Genomic DNA, 23025 nt, shown 5'->3' with positions numbered 1-23025 from the left:
CAACAACATCATCATCACAGTTATCATCATCATCATCACCATCATCAACATCATCATCACCATCATCATCATCATCACCATCATCAACATCATCATCACAGTTATCATCATCATCATCACCATCATCATCACCATCATCATCATCATCATCATCATCATCAACATCATCATCACAGTTATCATCATCATCATCACCATCATCATCACCATCATCACCATCATCATCATCATCATCAACATCATCATCACAGTTATCATCATCATCATCACCATCAACATCATCACCATCATCATCATCATCATCATCAACAACATCATCATCACAGTTATCATCATCATCATCACCATCATCAACATCATCATCACCATCATCATCATCATCATCACCATCATCATCATCATCATCAACATCATCATCACAGTTATCATCATCACCATCACCATCGTCATCATCACCATTGTCATCATCATCATCACCATCATTATCATCATCAACATCATCACCATCATCACCGTCATCATCATCATCATCATCATCATCGTCATTGTCATCATCATCATCATCGTCATCGTCATCGTCATCATCATCATCATCGTCATCGTCATCATCAACATCAACAGCTGTTGATGTAATCATCAGTGAAGATTCAGTCTGATAAATTCAGACAAAAACAGGCCCGGACCACCGGAGTCGCCGTTTGGCCGGACCACCGGAGTCGCCGTTTGGCCGGACCACCGGAGTCGCCGTTTGGCCCGGACCACCGGAGTCGCCGTTTGGCCGGACCACCGGAGTCGCCGTTTGCCCGGACCACCGGAGTCGCCGTTTGCCCGGACCACCGGAGTCGCCGTTTGGCCGGACCACCGGAGTCGCCGTTTGGCCGGACCACCGGAGTCGCCGTTTGGCCGGACCACCGGAGTCGCCGTTTGCCCGGACCACCGGAGTCGCCGTTTGCCCGGACCACCGGAGTCGCCGTTTGGCCGGACCACCGGAGTCGCCGTTTGGCCGGACCACCGGAGTCGCCGTTTGGCCGGACCACCGGAGTCGCCGTTTGCCCGGACCACCGGAGATGGGAGAAACTGATCCGACTCTGCTGATTGGAATCCTGATGACTGTGTGGAGTTTCGTCCCGCCTCCATCCTCCCCCGTAACACGACGATGTAAACACCCAACATCCACATGATCACATGACCAGGCAGGAAGTTTACCTTTCAGTCCAGACTGTTGACACGATGCAGGTGAGACACGGCGGTTCTGAGAGGAAGATGAGGAAGATGAGGGTTTCTGGAGGCTGTAGGGGAAAAAACACCTTCATCATTCTCAGGTCACATGACTCACAAGGAGACATAAGGAAAAGTAATAGTGGAACCAGGTCTGGTGGAACCAGGTCTAATAGGACCAGGTTTGGTGGGACCAGGTCTGGTGGAACCAGGTCTAATAGGACCAGGTCTGGTGGAACCAGGTCTAATAGGACCAGGTTTGGTGGGACCAGGTCTGGTGGGACCAGGTCTGGTGGAACCAGGTCTAATAGGACCAGGTCTGGTGGGACCAGGTCTAATAGGACCAGGTTTGGTGGGACCAGGTCTGGTGGGACCAGGTTTGGTGGGACCAGGTCTGGTGGGACCAGGTCTGGTGGAACCAGGTCTAATAGGACCAGGTCTGGTGGGACCAGGTCTAATAGGACCAGGTTTGGTGGGACCAGGTCTGGTGGGACCAGGTCTGGTGGAACCAGGTCTAATAGGACCAGGTCTGGTGGGACCAGGTCTAATAGGACCAGGTTTGGTGGGACCAGGTCTGGTGGGACCAGGTCTGGTGGAACCAGGTCTAATAGGACCAGGTTTGGTGGGACCAGGTCTGGTGGAACCAGGTCTAATAGGACCAGGTTTGGTGGGACCAGGTCTGGTGGAACCAGGTCTAATAGGACCAGGTCTGGTGGGACCAGGTCTGGTGGAACCAGGTCTAATAGGACCAGGTTTGGTGGGACCAGGTCTGGTGGGACCAGGTCTAATAGGACCAGATCTGGTGGGACCAGGTCTGGTGGAACCAGGTCTAATAGGACCAGGTTTGGTGGGACCAGGTCTGGTGGGACCAGGTCTGGTGGAACCAGGTCTAATAGGACCAGGTCTGGTGGGACCAGGTCTAATAGGACCAGGTTTGGTGGGACCAGGTCTGGTGGGACCAGGTCTGGTGGAACCAGGTCTAATAGGACCAGGTCTGGTGGGACCAGGTCTAATAGGACCAGGTTTGGTGGGACCAGGTCTGGTGGGACCAGGTCTGGTGGAACCAGGTCTAATAGGACCAGGTTTGGTGGGACCAGGTCTGGTGGGACCAGGTCTGGTGGAACCAGGTCTAATAGGACTATGTCAGGTGGGACCAGGTCTGGTGGGACCAGGTCTAATAGGACCAGGTCTGGTGGGACCAGGTCTAATAGGACCAGGTTTGGTGGGACCAGGTCTGGTGGGACCAGGTCTGGTGGAACCAGGTCTAATAGGACCAGGTCTGGTGGGACCAGGTCTAATAGGACCAGGTTTGGTGGGACCAGGTCTGGTGGGACCAGGTCTGGTGGAACCAGGTCTAATAGGACCAGGTCTGGTGGGACCAGGTCTAATAGGACCAGGTTTGGTGGGACCAGGTCTGGTGGGACCAGGTCTGGTGGAACCAGGTCTAATAGGACCAGGTCTGGTGGGACCAGGTCTAATAGGACCAGGTTTGGTGGGACCAGGTCTGGTGGGACCAGGTCTGGTGGAACCAGGTCTAATAGGACCAGGTTTGGTGGGACCAGGTCTGGTGGGACCAGGTCTGGTGGAACCAGGTCTAATAGGACCAGGTTTGGTGGGACCAGGTCTGGTGGGACCAGGTCTGGTGGAACCAGGTCTAATAGGACTATGTCAGGTGGGACCAGGTCTGGTGGGACACGGTCTGGTGGAACCAGGTCTAATAGGACCAGGTCTGGTGGGACCAGGTCTAATAGGACCAGGTTTGGTGGGACCAGGTCTGGTGGAACCAGGTCTAATAGGACCAGGTCTGGTGGGACCAGGTCTAATAGGACCAGGTTTGGTGGGACCAGGTCTGGTGGGACAAGGTCTGGTGGAACCAGGTCTAATAGGACCAGGTCTGGTGGGACCAGGTCTGGTGGAACCAGGTCTAATAGGACCAGGTCTGGTGGGACCAGGTCTGGTGGAACCAGGTCTAATAGGACTATGTCAGGTGGGACCAGGTCTGGTGGGACCAGGTCTAATGGGACTATGTCAGGTGGGACCAGGTCTGGTGGGACCAGGTCTAATGGGACTATGTCAGGTGGGACAAGGTCTGGTGGGACCAGGTCTAATGGGACTATGTCAGGTGGGACAAGGTCTGGTGGGACCAGGTCTAATGGGACTATGTCAGGTGGGACAAGGTCTGGTGGGACCAGGTCTAATGGGACTATGTCAGGTGGGACCAGATCTGGTGGGACCAGGTCTAATGGGACTATGTCAGGTGGGACCAGGTCTGGTGGGACCAGGTCTAATGGGACTATGTCAGGTGGGACCAGGTCTGGTGGTACCAGGTCTGGTGGGACTAGGTCTGGTGGGACCAGGTCTGGTGGGACTAGGTCTGGTGGGACAAGGTCTAATGGGACTATGTCAGGTGGGACCAGGTCTGGTGGGACCAGGTCTAATGGGACTATGTCAGGTGGGACCAGGTCTGGTGGGACCAGGTCTAATGGGACTATGTCAGGTGGGACCAGGTCTGGTGGGACCAGGTCTAATGGGACTATGTCAGGTGGGACCAGGTCTGGTGGGACCAGGTCTAATGGGACTATGTCAGGTGGGACCAGGTCTGGTGGAACCAGGTCTGGTGGGACTAGGTCTGGTGGGACTAGGTCTGGTGGGACAAGGTCTGGTGGGACCAGGTCTGGTGGGACCAGGTCTAATGGGACTATGTTAGGTGGGACCAGGTCTGGTGGAACCAGGTCTGGTGGGACTAGGTCTGGTGGGACCAGGTCTAATGGGACTAGGTCTGGTGGGACCAGGTCTGGTGGAACCAGGTCTAATAGGACCAGGTGAAGTAGGACCAGTTCAGGTGGGACCAGGTCTAATGGGACCAGGTGAAGTAGGACCAGTTCAGGTGGGACCATGTCTAATGGGACCAGGTGAAGTAGGACTAGTTCAGGTGGGACCAGGTCTAATGGGACCAGGTGAAGTAGGACCAGTTCAGGTGGGACCAGGTCTAATGGGACCAGGTGAAGTAGGACCAGTTCAGGTGGGACCAGGTCTGGTGGAACCAGGTCTAATGGGCCTATGTCAGGTGGGACCAGGTCTGGTGGAACCAGCTCTGGTGGGACCAGGTCTGGTGGGACCAGGTTTAATGGGACTATGTCAGGTGGGACCAGGTCTGGTGGAACCAGGTCTGGTGGGACCAGGTCTGGTGGGACAAGGTCTAATGGGACTAGGTCTGGTGGGACCAGGTCTAATGGGACTATGTCTGGTGGGACCAGGTCTAATGGGACTAGGTCTGGTGGGACCAGGTCTAATGGGACTATGTCTGGTGGGACCAGGTCTGGTGGGACCAGGTCTAATGGGACTATGTCAGGTGGGACCAGGTCTGGTGGGACCAGGTCTAATGGGACTATGTCAGGTGGGACCAGGTCTGGTGGAACCAGGTCTGGTGGGACCAGGTCTAATGGGACTATGTCAGGTGGTACCAGGTCTGGTGGGACCAGGTCTAATGGGACTATGTCAGGTGGGACCAGGTCTGGTGGAACCAGGTCTGGTGGGACCAGGTCTGGTGGGACAAGGTCTAATGGGACTAGGTCTGGTGGGACCAGGTCTAATGGGACTATGTCTGGTGGGACCAGGTCTGGTGGGACCAGGTCTAATGGGACTATGTCAGGTGGGACCAGGTCTGGTGGGACCAGGTCTAATGGGACTATGTCAGGTGGGACCAGGTCTGGTGGAACCAGGTCTGGTGGGACCAGGTCTGGTGGGACCAGGTCTAATGGGACTAGGTCTGGTGGGACCAGGTCTAATGGGACTATGTCTGGTGGGACCAGGTCTGGTGGGACCAGGTCTAATGGGACTATGTCAGGTGGGACCAGGTCTGGTTGGACCAGGTCTAATGGGACTATGTCAGGTGGGACCAGGTCTGGTGGGACCAGGTCTAATGGGACTATGTCAGGTGGGACCAGGTCTGGTGGAACCAGGTCTGGTGGGACTAGGTCTGGTGGGACAAGGTCTAATGGGACTAGGTCTGGTGGGACCAGGTCTGGTGGGACCAGGTCTAATGGGACTATGTCTGGTGCGACCAGGTCTGGTGGGACCAGGTCTAATGGGACTATGTCAGGTGGGACCAGGTCTGGTGGGACCAGGTCTAATGGGACTATGTCAGGTGGGACCAGGTCAGGTGGAACCAGGTCTGGTGGGACCAGGTCTAATGGGACTATGTCTGGTGCGACCAGGTCTGGTGGGACCAGGTCTAATGGGACTATGTCAGGTGGGACCAGGTCTGGTGGGACCAGGTCTAATGGGACTATGTCAGGTGGGACCAGGTCTGGTGGGACCAGGTCGAATGGGACTATGTCAGGTGGGACCAGGTCTGGTGGGACCAGGTCTAATGGGACTATGTCAGGTGGGACCAGGTCTGGTGGGACTAGGTCTGGTGGGACCAGGTCTAATGGGACTATGTCAGGTGGGACCAGGTCTGGTGGAACCAGGTCTAATGGGACTAGGTCTGGTGGGACCAGGTCTAATGGGACTATGTCTGGTGCGACCAGGTCTGGTGGGACCAGGTCTAATGGGACTATGTCAGGTGGGACCAGGTCTGGTTGGACCAGGTCTAATGGGACTATGTCAGGTGGGACCAGGTCTGGTGGGACCAGGTCTAATGGGACTATGTCAGGTGGGACCAGGTCTGGTGGAACCAGGTCTGGTGGGACTAGGTCTGGTGGGACAAGGTCTAATGGGACTAGGTCTGGTGGGACCAGGTCTGGTGGGACCAGGTCTAATGGGACTATGTCTGGTGCGACCAGGTCTGGTGGGACCAGGTCTAATGGGACTATGTCAGGTGGGACCAGGTCTGGTGGGACCAGGTCTAATGGGACTATGTCAGGTGGGACCAGGTCAGGTGGAACCAGGTCTGGTGGGACCAGGTCTAATGGGACTATGTCTGGTGCGACCAGGTCTGGTGGGACCAGGTCTAATGGGACTATGTCAGGTGGGACCAGGTCTGGTGGGACCAGGTCTAATGGGACTATGTCAGGTGGGACCAGGTCTGGTGGGACCAGGTCGAATGGGACTATGTCAGGTGGGACCAGGTCTGGTGGGACCAGGTCTAATGGGACTATGTCAGGTGGGACCAGGTCTGGTGGGACTAGGTCTGGTGGGACCAGGTCTAATGGGACTATGTCAGGTGGGACCAGGTCTGGTGGAACCAGGTCTAATGGGACTAGGTCTGGTGGGACCAGGTCTAATGGGACTATGTCTGGTGCGACCAGGTCTGGTGGGACCAGGTCTAATGGGACTATGTCAGGTGGGACCAAGTCTGGTGGGACCAGGTCTAATGGGACTATGTCAGGTGGGACCAGGTCTGGTGGAACCAGGTCTGGTGGGACAAGGTCTGGTGGGACCAGGTCTGGTGGGACCAGGTCTAATGGGACTATGTCAGGTGGGACCAGGTCTGGTGGAACCAGGTCTGGTGGGACTAGGTCTGGTGGGACCAGGTCTAATGGGACTAGGTCTGGTGGGACCAGGTCTGGTGGAACCAGGTCTAATAGGACCAGGTGAAGTAGGACCAGTTCAGGTGGGACTATGTCTAATGGGACCAGGTGAAGTAGGACCAGTTCAGGTGGGACCAGGTCTAATGGGACCAGGTGAAGTAGGACCAGTTCAGGTGGGACCAGGTCTAATGGGACCAGGTGAAGTAGGACCAGTTCAGGTGGGACCATGTCTAATGGGACCAGGTGAAGTAGGACCAGTTCAGGTGGGACCAGGTCTGGTGGGACCAGGTCTAATGGGACTATGTCAGGTGGGACCAGGTTTAATGGGACTATGTCAGGTGGGACCAGGTCTGGTGGAACCAGGTCTGGTGGGACCAGGTCTGGTGGGACAAGGTCTAATGGGACTAGGTCTGGTGGGACCATGTCTAATGGGACCAGGTGAAGTAGGACCAGTTCAGGTGGGACCAGGTCTAATGGGACCAGGTGAAGTAGGACCAGTTCAGGTGGGACCAGGTCTAATGGGACCAGGTGAAGTAGGACCAGTTCAGGTGGGACCAGGTCTGGTGGGACCAGGTCTAATGGGACTATGTCAGGTGGGACCAGGTCTGGTGGAACCAGGTCTGGTGGGACCAGGTCTGGTGGGACAAGGTCTAATGGGACTAGGTCTGGTGGGACCAGGTCTAATGGGACTATGTCAGGTGGGACCAGGTTTAATGGGACTATGTCAGGTGGGACCAGGTCTGGTGGAACCAGGTCTGGTGGGACCAGGTCTGGTGGGACAAGGTCTAATGGGACTATGTCAGGTGGGACCAGGTTTAATGGGACTATGTCAGGTGGGACCAGGTCTGGTGGGACCAGGTCTAATGGGACTATGTCAGGTGGGACCAGGTTTAATGGGACTATGTCAGGTGGGACCAGGTCTGGTGGGACCAGGTCTAATGGGACTATGTCAGGTGGGACCAGGTCTAATGGGACTATGTCAGGTGGGACCAGGTCTGGTGGGACCAGGTCTAATGGGACTATGTCTGGTGGGACCAGGTCTGGTGGAACCATGTCTAATGGGACTATGTCTGGTGGGACCAGGTCTGGTGGAACCAGGTCTGGTGGGACCAGGTCTAATGGGACCAGGTCTGGTGGGACCAGGTCTGGTGGAACCAGGTCTAATAGGACCAGGTTTGGTGGGACCAGGTCTAATGGGACCAGGTCAAGTAGGACCAGTTCAGGTGGGACCAGGTCTGGTGGAACCAGGTCTCTGGGTTCAGGACTTTAACAGTTTATGACTAAATTGCAGCGCTGTGTTCAAACAGGTGACAGTGACGAACCTCCTAACGGAGTCCGGCACACCTGTGGGAGGCGGAGCTTGAGGAGAACACCTGGCGTAGAGAGGCGTGTCCTTCTGGAAGGCCTGTTTCATCTCCAGCAGCAGCAGGGACAGGTTGGACACGCCCTGCAGGACGAGACAAACACCTGATGAAGGTAAACCCTGACCATCGTTACAGGACACAACCTGAGGACAGACTTACACAGGTCCAGTTCCGGAGTCCGTTCAGACTGATGTTTCCAGAGGAATCCACCCAGGGACAGGACGGGTTGATCACCATGGAGACGGAGGGACAGACATAGCAGCGGGGACGAGATGCCGGATGGGTCTCATGAAGCCAGATGCACACGGGGATGTTATAACGACTTCCTGTGGAGACAAGTCCAGAAGGACCGGACTGATCCAGACCAGGCTGATGTGGATCTGTAGATATAGGTCTATAATTTCCTAGAGGTGATAGCAAATTATAGACCTATATCTAACCTCCCGTTTATGTCCAAAATTCTGGAGAAAATAGTTTCAGCTCAGCTACATGCCCACCTGAGCAGAAATAATTTATGCGAGGAGTTTCAGTCAGGATTTAGAGCTCATCATAGTACTGAGACGGCATTGGTGAAAGTTACTAATGACCTTCTTATGGCCTCAGACAAAGGACTTGTGTCCGTACTTATCTTGCTTGATCTTAGTGCTGCATTTGATACAGTCGATCATAACATTCTGTTACAGAGACTAGAACAGGTGATTGGAATTACAGGTACAGCGTTAAGCTGGTTTAAATCATATTTATCTGATAGACTTCAGTTCGTTCATGTAAATGACAAGTCCTCCTCCCAAACTACAGTAAGTCATGGAGTTCCTCAAGGTTCTGTACTTGGACCAATACTCTTCACGCTATATATGCTCCCTTTAGGCAAAATTATTAGACAGCATGGAATAAACTTTCATTGTTATGCAGATGATACTCAACTATACTTATCCTTTAAACCAGATGAAACAAATCAGCCCAATAGGCTACAAAATTGTCTCATAGACATAAAGACTTGGATGTCTAGAAATTTTCTCCTCTTAAACTCAGATAAGACTGAAGTAATTCTCGTTGGATCTGAAAAACTCAGAGCTAAATTTTCCGGTTTTGTAATGAACCTGGATGGCATTACTTTAGCTTCCAGTGCTACAGTGAGAAACCTTGGAGTAATATTTGACCCTGACCTGTCCTTTGGCCCACATATTAAGCAGGTTACTAAAACAACCTTCTTTCATTTACGTAATATAGCCAAAATTAGGGACATTCTGTCTCAGAGTGATGCAGAAAAACTGGTTCACGCTTTTGTTACTTCGAGACTAGATTACTGTAACTCTCTATTACTGGGCTGTCCTAAATATGCCCTGAAAAGCCTTCAGCTGATCCAGAATTCTGCAGCCAGAGTCCTGACCAGAACCAGCAGGAGAGATCATATTTCTCCAGTTTTAGCCTCTCTTCATTGGCTGCCAGTTGAATCTAGAATAGAATTTAAAATCCTTCTCCTTACATATAAAGCCCTCCACAACCAGGCACCACTGTATATCAAAGACCTCATAGTTCCTTATATACCAAGCAGAGTACTTCGTTCGCAGACTGCAGGCTTACTTGTGGTTCCTAGAGTCTCAAAGAGCCGAGCAGGAGGCAGAGCCTTTGGTTATCAGGCCCCTCTCTTATGGAATAAGCTCCCAGTTAGTGTTAGGGAAGCAGACACCCTCCCCACCTTTAAGACTAGGCTGAAGACTTATCTTTTTGATAAGTCCTATAGCTAGGGATGGTTAGCATCCCTTAGTTATGCTGCTATAGGTTTAGACTGCTGAGGGACATTTCCTGATACACTGAGCTTCTTTCTCTTTATCTCTCTCTTTTATTCCCCCCCCGTTTAATGAATTGGCCTTCATTATGTTTTCTTCTCTGTCTGTAAAGCATCTTGATATGGTATTGCTGTATAAATAAAGTTCATATGAATTGTTGTTAACTACTGTAGTACTGTTTACTACTATAGTACTGTTTACTATTACAGTACTGTTTACTACTATAGTACTGTTTACTATTACAGTACTGTTTACTACTATAGTACTGTTTACTATTACAGTACTGTTTACTACTATAGTACTGTTTACTGCTGTAGTACTGTTTACTGCTGTAGTACTTTTTACTACTATAGTACTGTTTACTGCTGTAGTACTGTTTACTGCTGTAGTACTTTTTACTACTATAGTACTGTTTACTGCTGTAGTACTGTTTAATACTATGGTACTGTTTACTGCTGTCGAACTTTTTACTATTATAGTACTGTTTACTACTGTAGTACTGTTTGCTACTACAGTACTATTTACTACTGTAGTACTGTTATAACTATTACTATAGTACTGTTTACTACTGTAGTACTGTTTACTACTGTAGTACTGTTTACTGCTGTAGTAATGTTTACTGCTGTAGTACTGTTTGCTATTCCAGTACTATTTACTACTGTAGTACTGTTTACTACTGTAGTACTGTTTACTGCTGTAGTACTTTTTACTACTATAGTACTGTTTACTGCTGTAGTACTGTTTACTGCTGTAGTACTTTTTACTACTATAGTACTGTTTACTGCTGTAGTACTGTTTAATACGATAGTACTGTTTACTGCTGTTGTACTTTTTACTACTATAGTACTGTTTACTGCTGTAGTACTGTTTAATACTATGGTACTGTTTACTGCTGTCGTACTTTTTACTATTATAGTACTGTTTACTACTGTAGTACTGTTTGCTACTACAGTACTATTTACTACTGTAGTACTGTTAACTATTACTATAGTACTGTTTACTACTGTAGTACTGTTTACTGCTGTAGTAATGTTTACTGCTGTAGTACTGTTTGCTACTACAGTACTATTTACTACTGTAGTACTGTTTACTACTGTAGTACTGTTTACTGCTGTAGTACTTTTTACTACTATAGTACTGTTTACTGCTGTAGTACTGTTTACTGCTGTAGTACTTTTTACTACTATAGTACTGTTTACTGCTGTAGTACTGTTTAATACGATAGTACTGTTTACTGCTGTTGTACTTTTTACTATTATAGTACTGTTTACCACTGTAGTACTGTTTGCTACTATAGTACTATTTACTACTGTAGTACTGTTAACTATAACTATAGTACTGTTTACTACTGTAGTTCTGATTACTACTGCAGAACTGTTTACTACTATAGTACTGTTTACTGCTGTAGTACTGTTTACTGCTGTGGTACTGTTAACTGCTATAGTACTGTTTACTACTGTAATCCTGTTTACTACTATCGTACTGTTTACTATGATTGTACTGTTTACTACTAAAGTACATTTTACTACTGTAGTACTGTTTACTACTGTAGAACTGTTTACTGCTGTAGTACTGTTTACTATTATAGTACTGTTTACTACTATAGTACTGTTTACTACTGTAATATTGTTTACTATTATAATACTGTTTACTGTTGTAGTACTGTTTAATCCTATAGGATTTTTACTGCTGTAGTACTGTTTATTACTATATTACTGTTTACTGCTGTAGTACTGTTTACTACTATAGTACTGTTTACTGCTGTAGTACTGTTGACTATTGTAGTACTCTTTACTGCTGTAGTATTGTTTACTACGATAGTATTGTTTACCACAGTAGTACTGTTAACCTCTGTGGTACTGTTTACTAGCATAGTACTGTTTATTACTATATTACTGTTTACTGCTGTAGTACTGTTTGCTACTATAGTACTGTTTACTGCTGTAGTACTGTTTATTACTATATTACTGTTTACTGCTGTAGTACTGTTTACTGCTATAATACTGTTTACTGCTGTAGTACTGTTTTATACTATAGTATTTTTTACAGCTGTAGTACTGTTTACTGCTACAGTACTGTTTATTGCTGTAGTACTGTTTACTACTATAGTACTGTTTACTGCTATAGTACTGTTTAATGCTGTAGTATTGTTTCCTACTATAGTACTGTTTACTACTATAGTACTGTTTACTACTGTAGTATTGTTTACTACTGTAGTACCGTTTACTACTGTAGTACTGTTTACTACTGTAGTACTGTTCACTGCTGTAGTACCTTTTGCTATTATAGTACTGTTTAATATTATAATACAGTTTACGACTGTTGTACTGTTTAATACTATAGTACTGTTTACTGCTGTAGTACTTTTTGCTATTATAGTACTGTTTGCGATTATAGTACTGTTTACTACTATAGTACTGTTTACTGCTATAGTACTGTTTACTATTATCATACTATTTACAATTATAGCACTGTTGACTGCTGTGGTATTGTTTACTAAGATGGTATTGTTTACTATTATAGTACTGTTTACTACTATAGTACTGTTTACTACTGTAGTACTGTTTACTACTGTGGGAATGTTTACTACTATAGTACTGTTTACTGCTATAGTACTGTTTACTACTGTAGAACTGTTTATTACTCTAGTATTCTTTACTACTGTAGTAATGTTTATTACTATAGAACTGTTTACTGCTATAGTACTGTTTACTACTGTAGTACGGTTTACTACTATAGTACTGTTTATTGCTATAGTACTGTTTACTACTGTGGGACTGTTTACTACTATAGTACTGTTTATTGCTATAGTACTGTTTAATGCTGTAGTATTGTTTCCTACTATAGTACTGTTTACTACTATAGTACTGTTTACTACTTTAGTATTGTTTACTACTATCGTACTGTTCACTACTATAGTACTGTTTACTACTATCGTACTGTTTACTACTATAGTACTGTTTATTACTGTATTACTGTTTACTATTGTAGTACTGTTTACTACTATTGTACTGTTTACTATTGTACTGTTTACTACTATAGTACTGTTTACTACTGTAGTACTGTTTACTACTGTAGTACTGTTTACCACTGTAGTACTGTTCACTGCCATAGTATTGTTTACTACTGTAGTATTCTTTACTACTGTAGTAATGTTTACTACTATAGTCCTGTTTACTACTGTGGGACTGTTTACTATTATAGTACTGTTTACTGCTATAGTACTGTTTACTACTATAGTACTGTTTATTACTGTATTACTGTTTACTATTGTAGTACTGTTTACCACTGTAGTACTGTTCACTGCCATAGTATTGTTTACTACTGTAGTATTCTTTACTACTGTAGTAATGTTTACTACTATAGTCCTGTTTACTACTGTGGGACTGTTTACTATTATAGTACTGTTTACTGCTATAGTACTGTTTACTACTATAGTACTGTTTATTACTGTATTACTGTTTACTATTGTAGTACTGTTTACTACTGTAGTATTCTTTACTACTGTAATGTTTACTACTATAGTACTGTTTACTACTGTGGGACTGTTTACTACTATAGTTCTGTTTACTACTGTAGTATTCTTTACTACTGTAGTAATGTTTACTACTATAGTCCTGTTTACTGCTATAGTACTATTTACTACTGTAGTACTGTTTACTGCTGTTGCATTGTTTACTACTGTAGTACGTTTTACTGCTGTAGTACTGTTTACTGCTGTAGTATTGTTTCCTACTATAGTACTGTTTACTGCTATAGTACTGTTTAATGCTGTAGTATTGTTTCCTACTATAGTACTGTTTACTACTATAGTACTGTTTACTACTGTAGTATTATTTACTACTATCGTACTGTTTACTACTATAGTTCTGTTTATGACTATTACTGTTTACTATTGTAGTACTGTTTACTACTATAGTCCTGTTTACTACTGTGGGACTGTTTACTACTATAGTACTGTTTATTACTGTATTACTGTTTACTATTGTAGTACTGTTTACTACTATAGTCCTGTTTACTACTGTGGGACTGTTTACTACTATAGTACTGTTTATTACTGTATTACTGTTTACAACTGTACTACTGTTTACTACTATTGTACTGTTTACTATTACTGTACTGTTTACTACTATAGTACTGTTTACTACTGTAGTACTGTTTACTACTGTAGTACTGTTTACCACTGTAGTATTGTTGACTGCCATAGTATCGTTTACTACTGTAGTATTCTTTACTACTGTAGTAATGTTTACTACTATAGTCCTGTTTACTGCTGTAGTATTGTTTCCTACTATAGTACTGTTTACTACTATAGTACTGTTTACTACTGCAGTACTGTTTACTACTGTAGTATTGTTTACTGCTGTAGTACTGTTTACTACTGTAGTATTCTTTACTACTGTAGTAATGTTTACTACTATAGTCCTGTTTAATACTGGGGGACTGTTTACTACTATAGTACTGTTTACTGCTACAGTACTGTTTACTACTGTAGTATTCTTTACTACTGTATTAATGTTTACTACTATAGTACTGTTTACTACTGTGGGACTGTTTACTACTATAGTACTGTTTACTGCTATAGTACTGTTTACTACTGTAGTACTGTTTACTGCTGTAGTACTGTTTACTACTGTAGTATTCTTTACTACTGTAGAAATGTTTACTACTATAGTACTGTTTACTACTGTGGGACTGTTCACTACTATAGTACTGTTTACTGCTATAGCACTGTTTACTACTGTAGTACTGTTTACTACTCTAGTATTATTTACTACTGTAGTAATGTTTACTACTATAGAACTTTTTACTGCTATAGTACTGTTTACTACTGTAGTACTGTTTACTACTATAGTATTCTTTACTACTGTATTCATGTTTACTACTATAGTACTGTTTACTACTGTGGGACTGTTTACTACTATAGTACTGTTTACTGCTATAGGACTGTTTACTACTGTAGTATTCTTTACTACTGTAGTAATGTTTACTACTATAGTACTGTTTCCTGCTATAGTACTGTTTAATGCTGTAGTATTGTTTCCTACTATAGTACTGTTTACTACTATAGTACTGTTTACTGCTGTAGTACTGTTTTCTGCTGTAATCCTGTTTACTACTATAGTACTGTTTACTGCTATAGTACTGTTTACTACTGTAGTACTGTTTACTACTCTAGTATTATTTACTACTGTAGTAATGTTTACTACTATAGAACTGTTTACTACTGTAGTACTGTTTACTACTGTAGTATTCTTTAATACTGTATTAATGTTTACTACTATAGTACTGTTTACTACTGTGGGACTGTTTACTACTATAGTACTGCTTACTGCTATAGTACTGTTTACTACTGTAGTATTCTTTACTACTGTAGTAATGTTTACTACTATAGTACTGTTTACTGCTATAGTACTGTTTAATGCTGTAGTATTGTTTCCTACTATAGTACTGTTTACTACTATAGTACTGTTTACTACTGTAGTATTGTTTACTACTATCGTACTGTTTACTACTATAGTACTGTTTATGACTGTATTACTGTTTACTATTGTAGTACTGTTTACTACTATAGTATTGTTTACTGCTGTAGTAATGTTTACTACTATAGTCCTGTTTACTACTGTGGGACTGTTTACTACTATAGTACTGTTTATGACTGTATTACTGTTTACAACTGTACTACTGTTCACTACTGTAGTACTGTTTACTACTATTGTACTGTTTACTATTATTGTACTGTTTACTACTATAGTACTGTTTACTACTGTAGTACTGTTTACTATTATTGTACTGTTTACTACTATAGTACTGTTTACTACTGTAGTACTGTTTACTACTGTAGTACTGTTTACTACTGTAGTACTGTTCACTGCCATAGTATTGTTTACTACTGTAGTATTCTTTACTACTGTAGTAATGTTTACTACTATAGTCCTGTTTACTACTGTGGGACTGTTTACTATTATGGTACTGTTTACTGCAATAGTACTGTTTACTACTGTAGTACTGTTTACTACTGTAGTATTCTTTACTACTGTAGTAATGTTTACTACTATAGTACTGTTTACTACTGTGGGACTGTTTACTACTATAGTTCTGTTTACTACTGTAGTATTCTTTACTACTGTAGTAATGTTTACTACTATAGTCCTGTTTACTGCTATAGTACTATTTATTACTGTAGTACTGTTTACTGCTGTTGTATTGTTTACTACTGTAGTACTTTTTACTGCTGTAGTACTGTTTACTGCTGTAGTATTGTTTCCTACTATAGTACTGTTTCCTACTATAGTACTGTTTACTACTATAGTACTGTTAACTACTGCAGTACTGTTTACTACTGTAGTACTGTTTACTGCTATAGTACTGTTTACTACTGTAGTATTCTTTACTACTGTAGTAATGTTTACTCCTATAGTCCTGTTTACTACTGTGGGACTGTTTACTACTATAGTACTGTTTACTGCTATAGTACTGTTTACTACTGTAGTATTCTTTACTACTGTATTAATGTTTACTACTATAGTACTGTTTACTACTGTGGGACTGTTTACTACTATAGTACTGCTTACTGCTATAGTACTGTTTACTACTGTAGTATTCTTTACTACTGTAGTAATGTTTACTACTATAGTACTGTTTACTGCTATAGTACTGTTTAATGCTGTAGTATTGTTTACTACTATCGTACTGTTTACTACTGTGGGACTGTTTACTACTATAGTACTGTTTACTGCTATAGTACTGTTTACTACTGTAGTATTCTTTACTACTGTAGTAATGTTAACTACTATAGTACTGTTTACTGCTATAGTACTGTTTAATGCTGTAGTAATGTTTCCTACTATAGTACTGTTTACTACTATAGTACTGTTTACTGCTGTAGTACTGTTTTCTGCTGTAATCCTGTTTACTACTATAGTACTGTTTACTGCTATAGTACTGTTTACTACTGTAGTACTGTTTACTACTCTAGTATTCTTTACTACTGTAGTAATGTTTACTACTATAGAACTGTTTACTACTGTAGTACTGTTTACTACTGTAGTATTCTTTACTACTGTATTAATGTTTACTACTATAGTACTGTTTACTACTGTGGGACTGTTTACTACTATAGTACTGCTTACTGCTATAGTACTGTTTACTACTGTAGTATTCTTTACTACTGTAGTAATGTTTACTACTATAGTACTGTTTACTGCTATAGTACTGTTTAATGCTGTAGTATTGTTTACTACTATCGTACTGTTTACTACTATAGTACTGTTTATGACTGTATTACTGTTTACAACTGTACTACTGTTTACTACTGTAGTACTGTTTACTACTATTGTACTGTTTACTATTATTGTACTGTTTACTACTATAGTACTGTTTACTACTGTAGTACTGTTTACTACTGTAGTACTGTTTACTACTGTAGTACTGTTCACTGCCATAGTATTGTTTACTACTGTAGTATTCTTTACTACTGTAGTAATGTTTACTACTATAGTCCTGTTTACTACTGTGGGACTGTTTACTATTATAGTACTGTTTACTGCTATAGTACTGTTTACTACTGTAGTACTGTTTACTACTGTAGTATTCTTTACTACTGTAGTAATGTTTACTACTATAGTACTGTTTACTACTGTGGGACTGTTTACTACTATAGTTCTGTTTACTACTATAGTACTGTTTACTACTGTAGTATTGTTTACTACTATCGTACTGTTTACTACTTTAGTACTGTTTATGACTGTATTACTGTTTACTATTGTAGTACTGTTTACTACTATAGTATTGTTTACTGCTGTAGTAATGTTTACTACTATAGTCCTGTTTACTACTGTGGGACTGTTTACTACTATAGTACTGTTTATGACTGTATTACTGTTTACAACTGTACTACTGTTTACTACTGTGGTACTGTTTACTACTATTGTATTGTTTACTATTATTGTACTGTTTACTACTATAGTACTGTTTACTACTGTAGTACTGTTTACTACTGTAGTACTGTTTACTACTGTAGTACTGTTCACTGCCATAGTATTGTTTACTACTGTAGTATTCTTTACTACTGTAGTAATGTTTACTACTATAGTCCTGTTTACTACTGTGGGACTGTTTACTATTATAGTACTGTTTACTGCTATAGTACTGTTTACTACTGTAGTACTGTTTATTACTGTAGTATTCTTTACTACTGTAGTAATGTTTACTACTATAGTACTGTTTACTACTGTGGGACTGTTTACTACTATAGTTCTGTTTACTACTATAGTACTGTTTACTACTGTAGTATTGTTTACTACTATCGTACTGTTTACTACTATAGTACTGTTTATGACTGTATTACTGTTTACTATTGTAGTACTGTTTACTACTATAGTATTGTTTACTGCTGTAGTAATGTTTACTACTATAGTCCTGTTTACTACTGTGGGACTGTTTACTACTATAGTACTGTTTATTACTGTATTACTGTTTACTACTGTACTACTGTTTACTACTGTAGTACTGTTTACTACTATTGTACTGTTTACTATTATTGTACTGTTTACTACTATAGTACTGTTTATGACTGTATTACTGTTTACTATTGTAGTACTGTTTACTACTATAGTATTGTTTACTGCTGTAGTAATGTTTACTACTATAGTCCTGTTTACTACTGTGGGACTGTTTACTACTATAGTACTGTTTATTACTGTATTACTGTTTACAACTGTACTACTGTTTACTACTGTAGTACTGTTTACTACTATTGTACTGTTTACTATTATTGTACTGTTTACTACTATAGTACTGCTTACTACTGTAGTACTGTTTACTACTGTAGTACTGTTTACTACTGTAGTACTGTTCACTGCCATAGTATTGTTTACTACTGTAGTATTCTTTACTACTGTAGTAATGTTTACTACTATAGTCCTGTTTACTACTGTGGGACTGTTTACTATTATAGTACTGTTTACTGCTATAGTACTGTTTACTACTGTAGTACTGTTTACTACTGTAGTATTCTTTACTACTGTAGTAATGTTTACTACTATCGTACTGTTTACTACTATAGTACTGTTTATGACTGTATTACTGTTTACAACTGTACTACTGTTTACTACTGTAGTACTGTTTACTACTATTGTACTGTTTACTATTATTGTACTGTTTACTACTATAGTACTGTTTACTACTGTAGTACTGTTTACTACTGTAGTACTGTTTACTACTGTAGTACTGTTCACTGCCATAGTATTGTTTACTACTGTAGTATTCTTTACTACTGTAGTAATGTTTACTACTATAGTCCTGTTTACTACTGTGGGACTGTTTACTATTATAGTACTGTTTACTGCTATAGTACTGTTTACTACTGTAGTACTGTTTACTACTGTAGTATTCTTTACTACTGTAGTAATGTTTACTACTATAGTACTGTTTACTACTGTGGGACTGTTTACTACTATAGTTCTGTTTACTACTATAGTACTGTTTACTACTGTAGTATTGTTTACTACTATCGTACTGTTTACTACTTTAGTACTGTTTATGACTGTATTACTGTTTACTATTGTAGTACTGTTTACTACTATAGTATTGTTTACTGCTGTAGTAATGTTTACTACTATAGTCCTGTTTACTACTGTGGGACTGTTTACTACTATAGTACTGTTTATGACTGTATTACTGTTTACAACTGTACTACTGTTTACTACTGTGGTACTGTTTACTACTATTGTATTGTTTACTATTATTGTACTGTTTACTACTATAGTACTGTTTACTACTGTAGTACTGTTTACTACTGTAGTACTGTTTACTACTGTAGTACTGTTCACTGCCATAGTATTGTTTACTACTGTAGTATTCTTTACTACTGTAGTAATGTTTACTACTATAGTCCTGTTTACTACTGTGGGACTGTTTACTATTATAGTACTGTTTACTGCTATAGTACTGTTTACTACTGTAGTACTGTTTATTACTGTAGTATTCTTTACTACTGTAGTAATGTTTACTACTATAGTACTGTTTACTACTGTGGGACTGTTTACTACTATAGTTCTGTTTACTACTATAGTACTGTTTACTACTGTAGTATTGTTTACTACTATCGTACTGTTTACTACTATAGTACTGTTTATGACTGTATTACTGTTTACTATTGTAGTACTGTTTACTACTATAGTATTGTTTACTGCTGTAGTAATGTTTACTACTATAGTCCTGTTTACTACTGTGGGACTGTTTACTACTATAGTACTGTTTATTACTGTATTACTGTTTACAACTGTACTACTGTTTACTACTGTAGTACTGTTTACTACTATTGTACTGTTTACTATTATTGTACTGTTTACTACTATAGTACTGCTTACTACTGTAGTACTGTTTACTACTGTAGTACTGTTTACTACTGTAGTACTGTACACTGCCATAGTATTGTTTACTACTGTAGTATTCTTTACTATTATAGTACTGTTTACTGCTATAGTACTGTTTACTACTGTAGTACTGTTTACTACTGTAGTATTCTTTACTACTGTAGTAATGTTTACTACTATAGTACTGTTTACTACTGTGGGACTGTTTACTACTACAGTTCTGTTTACTACTGTAGTATTCTTTACTACTATAGTAATGTTTACTACTATAGTCCTGTTTACTGCTATAGTACTATTTATTACTGTAGTACTGTTTACTGCTGTTGTATTGTTTACTACTGTAGTACTTTTTACTGCTGTAGTACTGTTTACTGCTGTAGTATTGTTTCCTACTATAGTACTGTTTACTACTATAGTACTGTTAACTACTGCAGTACTGTTTACTACTGTAGTATTGTTTACTGCTATAGTACTGTTTACTACTGTAGTATTCTTTACTACTGTAGTAATGTTTACTACTATAGTCATGTTTACTACTGTGGGACTGTTTACTACTATAGTACTGTTCACTGCTATAGTACTGTTTACTACTGTAGTACTGTTTACTACTCTAGTATTCTTTACTACTGTATTAATGTTTACTACTATAGTACTGTTTACTACTGTAGTATTCTTTACTACTGTATTAATGTTTACTACTATAGTACTGTTTACTACTGTGGGACTGTTTACTACTATAGTACTGCTTACTGCTATAGTACTGTTTACTACTGTAGTATTCTTTACTACTGTAGTAATGTTTACTACTATAGTACTGTTTACTGCTATAGTACTGTTTAATGCTGTAGTATTGTTTACTACTATCGTACTGTTTACTACTATAGTACTGTTTATGACTGTATTACTGTTTACTATTGTAGTACTGTTTACTACTATAGTATTGTTTACTGCTGTAGTAATGTTTACTACTATAGTCCTGTTTACTACTGTGGGACTGTTTACTACTATAGTACTGTTTATGACTGTATTACTGTTTACAACTGTACTACTGTTCACTACTGTAGTACTGTTTACTACTATTGTACTGTTTACTATTATTGTACTGTTTACTACTATAGTACTGTTTACTACTGTAGTACTGTTTACTACTGTAGTACTGTTTACTACTGTAGTACTGTTCACTGCCATAGTATTGTTTACTACTGTAGTATTCTTTACTACTGTAGTAATGTTTACTACTATAGTCCTGTTTACTACTGTGGGACTGTTTACTATTATAGTACTGTTTACTGCTATAGTACTGTTTACTACTGTAGTACTGTTTACTACTGTAGTATTCTTTACTACTGTAGTAATGTTTACTACTATAGTACTGTTTACTACTGTGGGACTGTTTACTACTATAGTACTGTTTACTACTGTAGTATTGTTTACTACTATCGTACTGTTTACTACTATAGTACTGTTTATGACTGTATTACTGTTTACTATTGTAGTACTGTTTACTACTATAGTATTGTTTACTGCTGTAGTAATGTTTACTACTATAGTCCTGTTTACTACTGTGGGACTGTTTACTACTATAGTACTGTTTATGACTGTATTACTGTTTACAACTGTACTACTGTTCACTACTGTAGTACTGTTTACTACTATTGTACTGTTTACTATTATTGTACTGTTTACTACTATAGTACTGTTTACTACTGTAGTACTGTTTACTACTGTAGTACTGTTTACTACTGTAGTACTGTTCACTGCCATAGTATTGTTTACTACTGTAGTATTCTTTACTACTGTAGTAATGTTTACTACTATAGTCCTGTTTACTACTGTGGGACTGTTTACTATTATAGTACTGTTTACTGCTATAGTACTGTTTACTACTGTAGTACTGTTTACTACTGTAGTATTCTTTACTACTGTAGTAATGTTTACTACTATAGTACTGTTTACTACTGTGGGACTGTTTACTACTATAGTACTGTTTACTACTGTAGTATTGTTTACTACTATCGTACTGTTTACTACTATAGTACTGTTTATGACTGTATTACTGTTTACTATTGTAGTACTGTTTACTACTATAGTATTGTTTACTGCTGTAGTAATGTTTACTACTATAGTCCTGTTTACTACTGTGGGACTGTTTACTACTATAGTACTGTTTATGACTGTATTACTGTTTACAACTGTACTACTGTTTACTACTGTAGTACTGTTTACTACTATTGTACTGTTTACTACTATAGTACTGTTTACTACTGTAGTACTGTTTACTACTGTAGTACTGTTTACTACTGTAGTATTGTTTACTACTGTAGTATTGTTTACTACTGTAGTACTGTTCACTGCCATAGTATTGTTTACTACTATAGTCCTGTTTACTACTGTGGGACTGTTTACTACTGTAGTACTGTTTACTACTGTAGTATTCTTTACTACTGTAGTAATGTTTACTACTATAGTACTGTTTACTACTGTGGGACTGTTTACTACTATAGTTCTGTTTACTACTATAGTACTGTTTACTACTGTAGTATTGTTTACTACTATCGTACTGTTTACTACTATAGTACTGTTTATGACTGTATTACTGTTTACTATTGTAGTACTGTTTACTACTATAGTATTGTTTACTGCTGTAGTAATGTTTACTACTATAGAACTGTTTACTGCTATAGTACTGTTTACTACTGTAGTACTGTTTACTACTGTAGTATTCTTTACTACTGTATTAATGTTTACTACTATAGTACTGTTTACTACTGTGGGACTGTTTACTGCTATAGTACTGTTT

The 23025-nt window shown here is 40.8% G+C and overlaps 1 protein-coding gene across 1 annotated transcript in view; it reads right to left on the bottom strand.

Moving 5' to 3' along the window:
* The window catches only part of LOC306758067 (uncharacterized protein), a gene marked incomplete at both ends in the record, with an annotated part of 145945 nt that overhangs the window by 54959 nt on the left and 67961 nt on the right, over positions 1-23025 (bottom strand). Inside the window, 3 exons of the mRNA XM_079243283.1 lie at positions 1207-1289; positions 8015-8139; positions 8216-8382. Of these exons, the coding sequence (XP_079099409.1) occupies positions 1207-1289; positions 8015-8139; positions 8216-8382 (375 nt within the window). The remainder of the gene's footprint in view (positions 1-1206; positions 1290-8014; positions 8140-8215; positions 8383-23025) is intronic.

The sequence above is a fragment of the Telmatherina bonti genome, assembly GCF_933228915.1.
Source record: "Telmatherina bonti genome assembly, chromosome: 7".
In the NCBI taxonomy this organism is placed as follows: Eukaryota; Metazoa; Chordata; class Actinopteri; order Atheriniformes; family Telmatherinidae; genus Telmatherina; species Telmatherina bonti.
The sequence above is the reverse complement of the archived record's forward strand: the minus strand, read 5'-3'. Positions and strand labels throughout refer to the sequence as shown.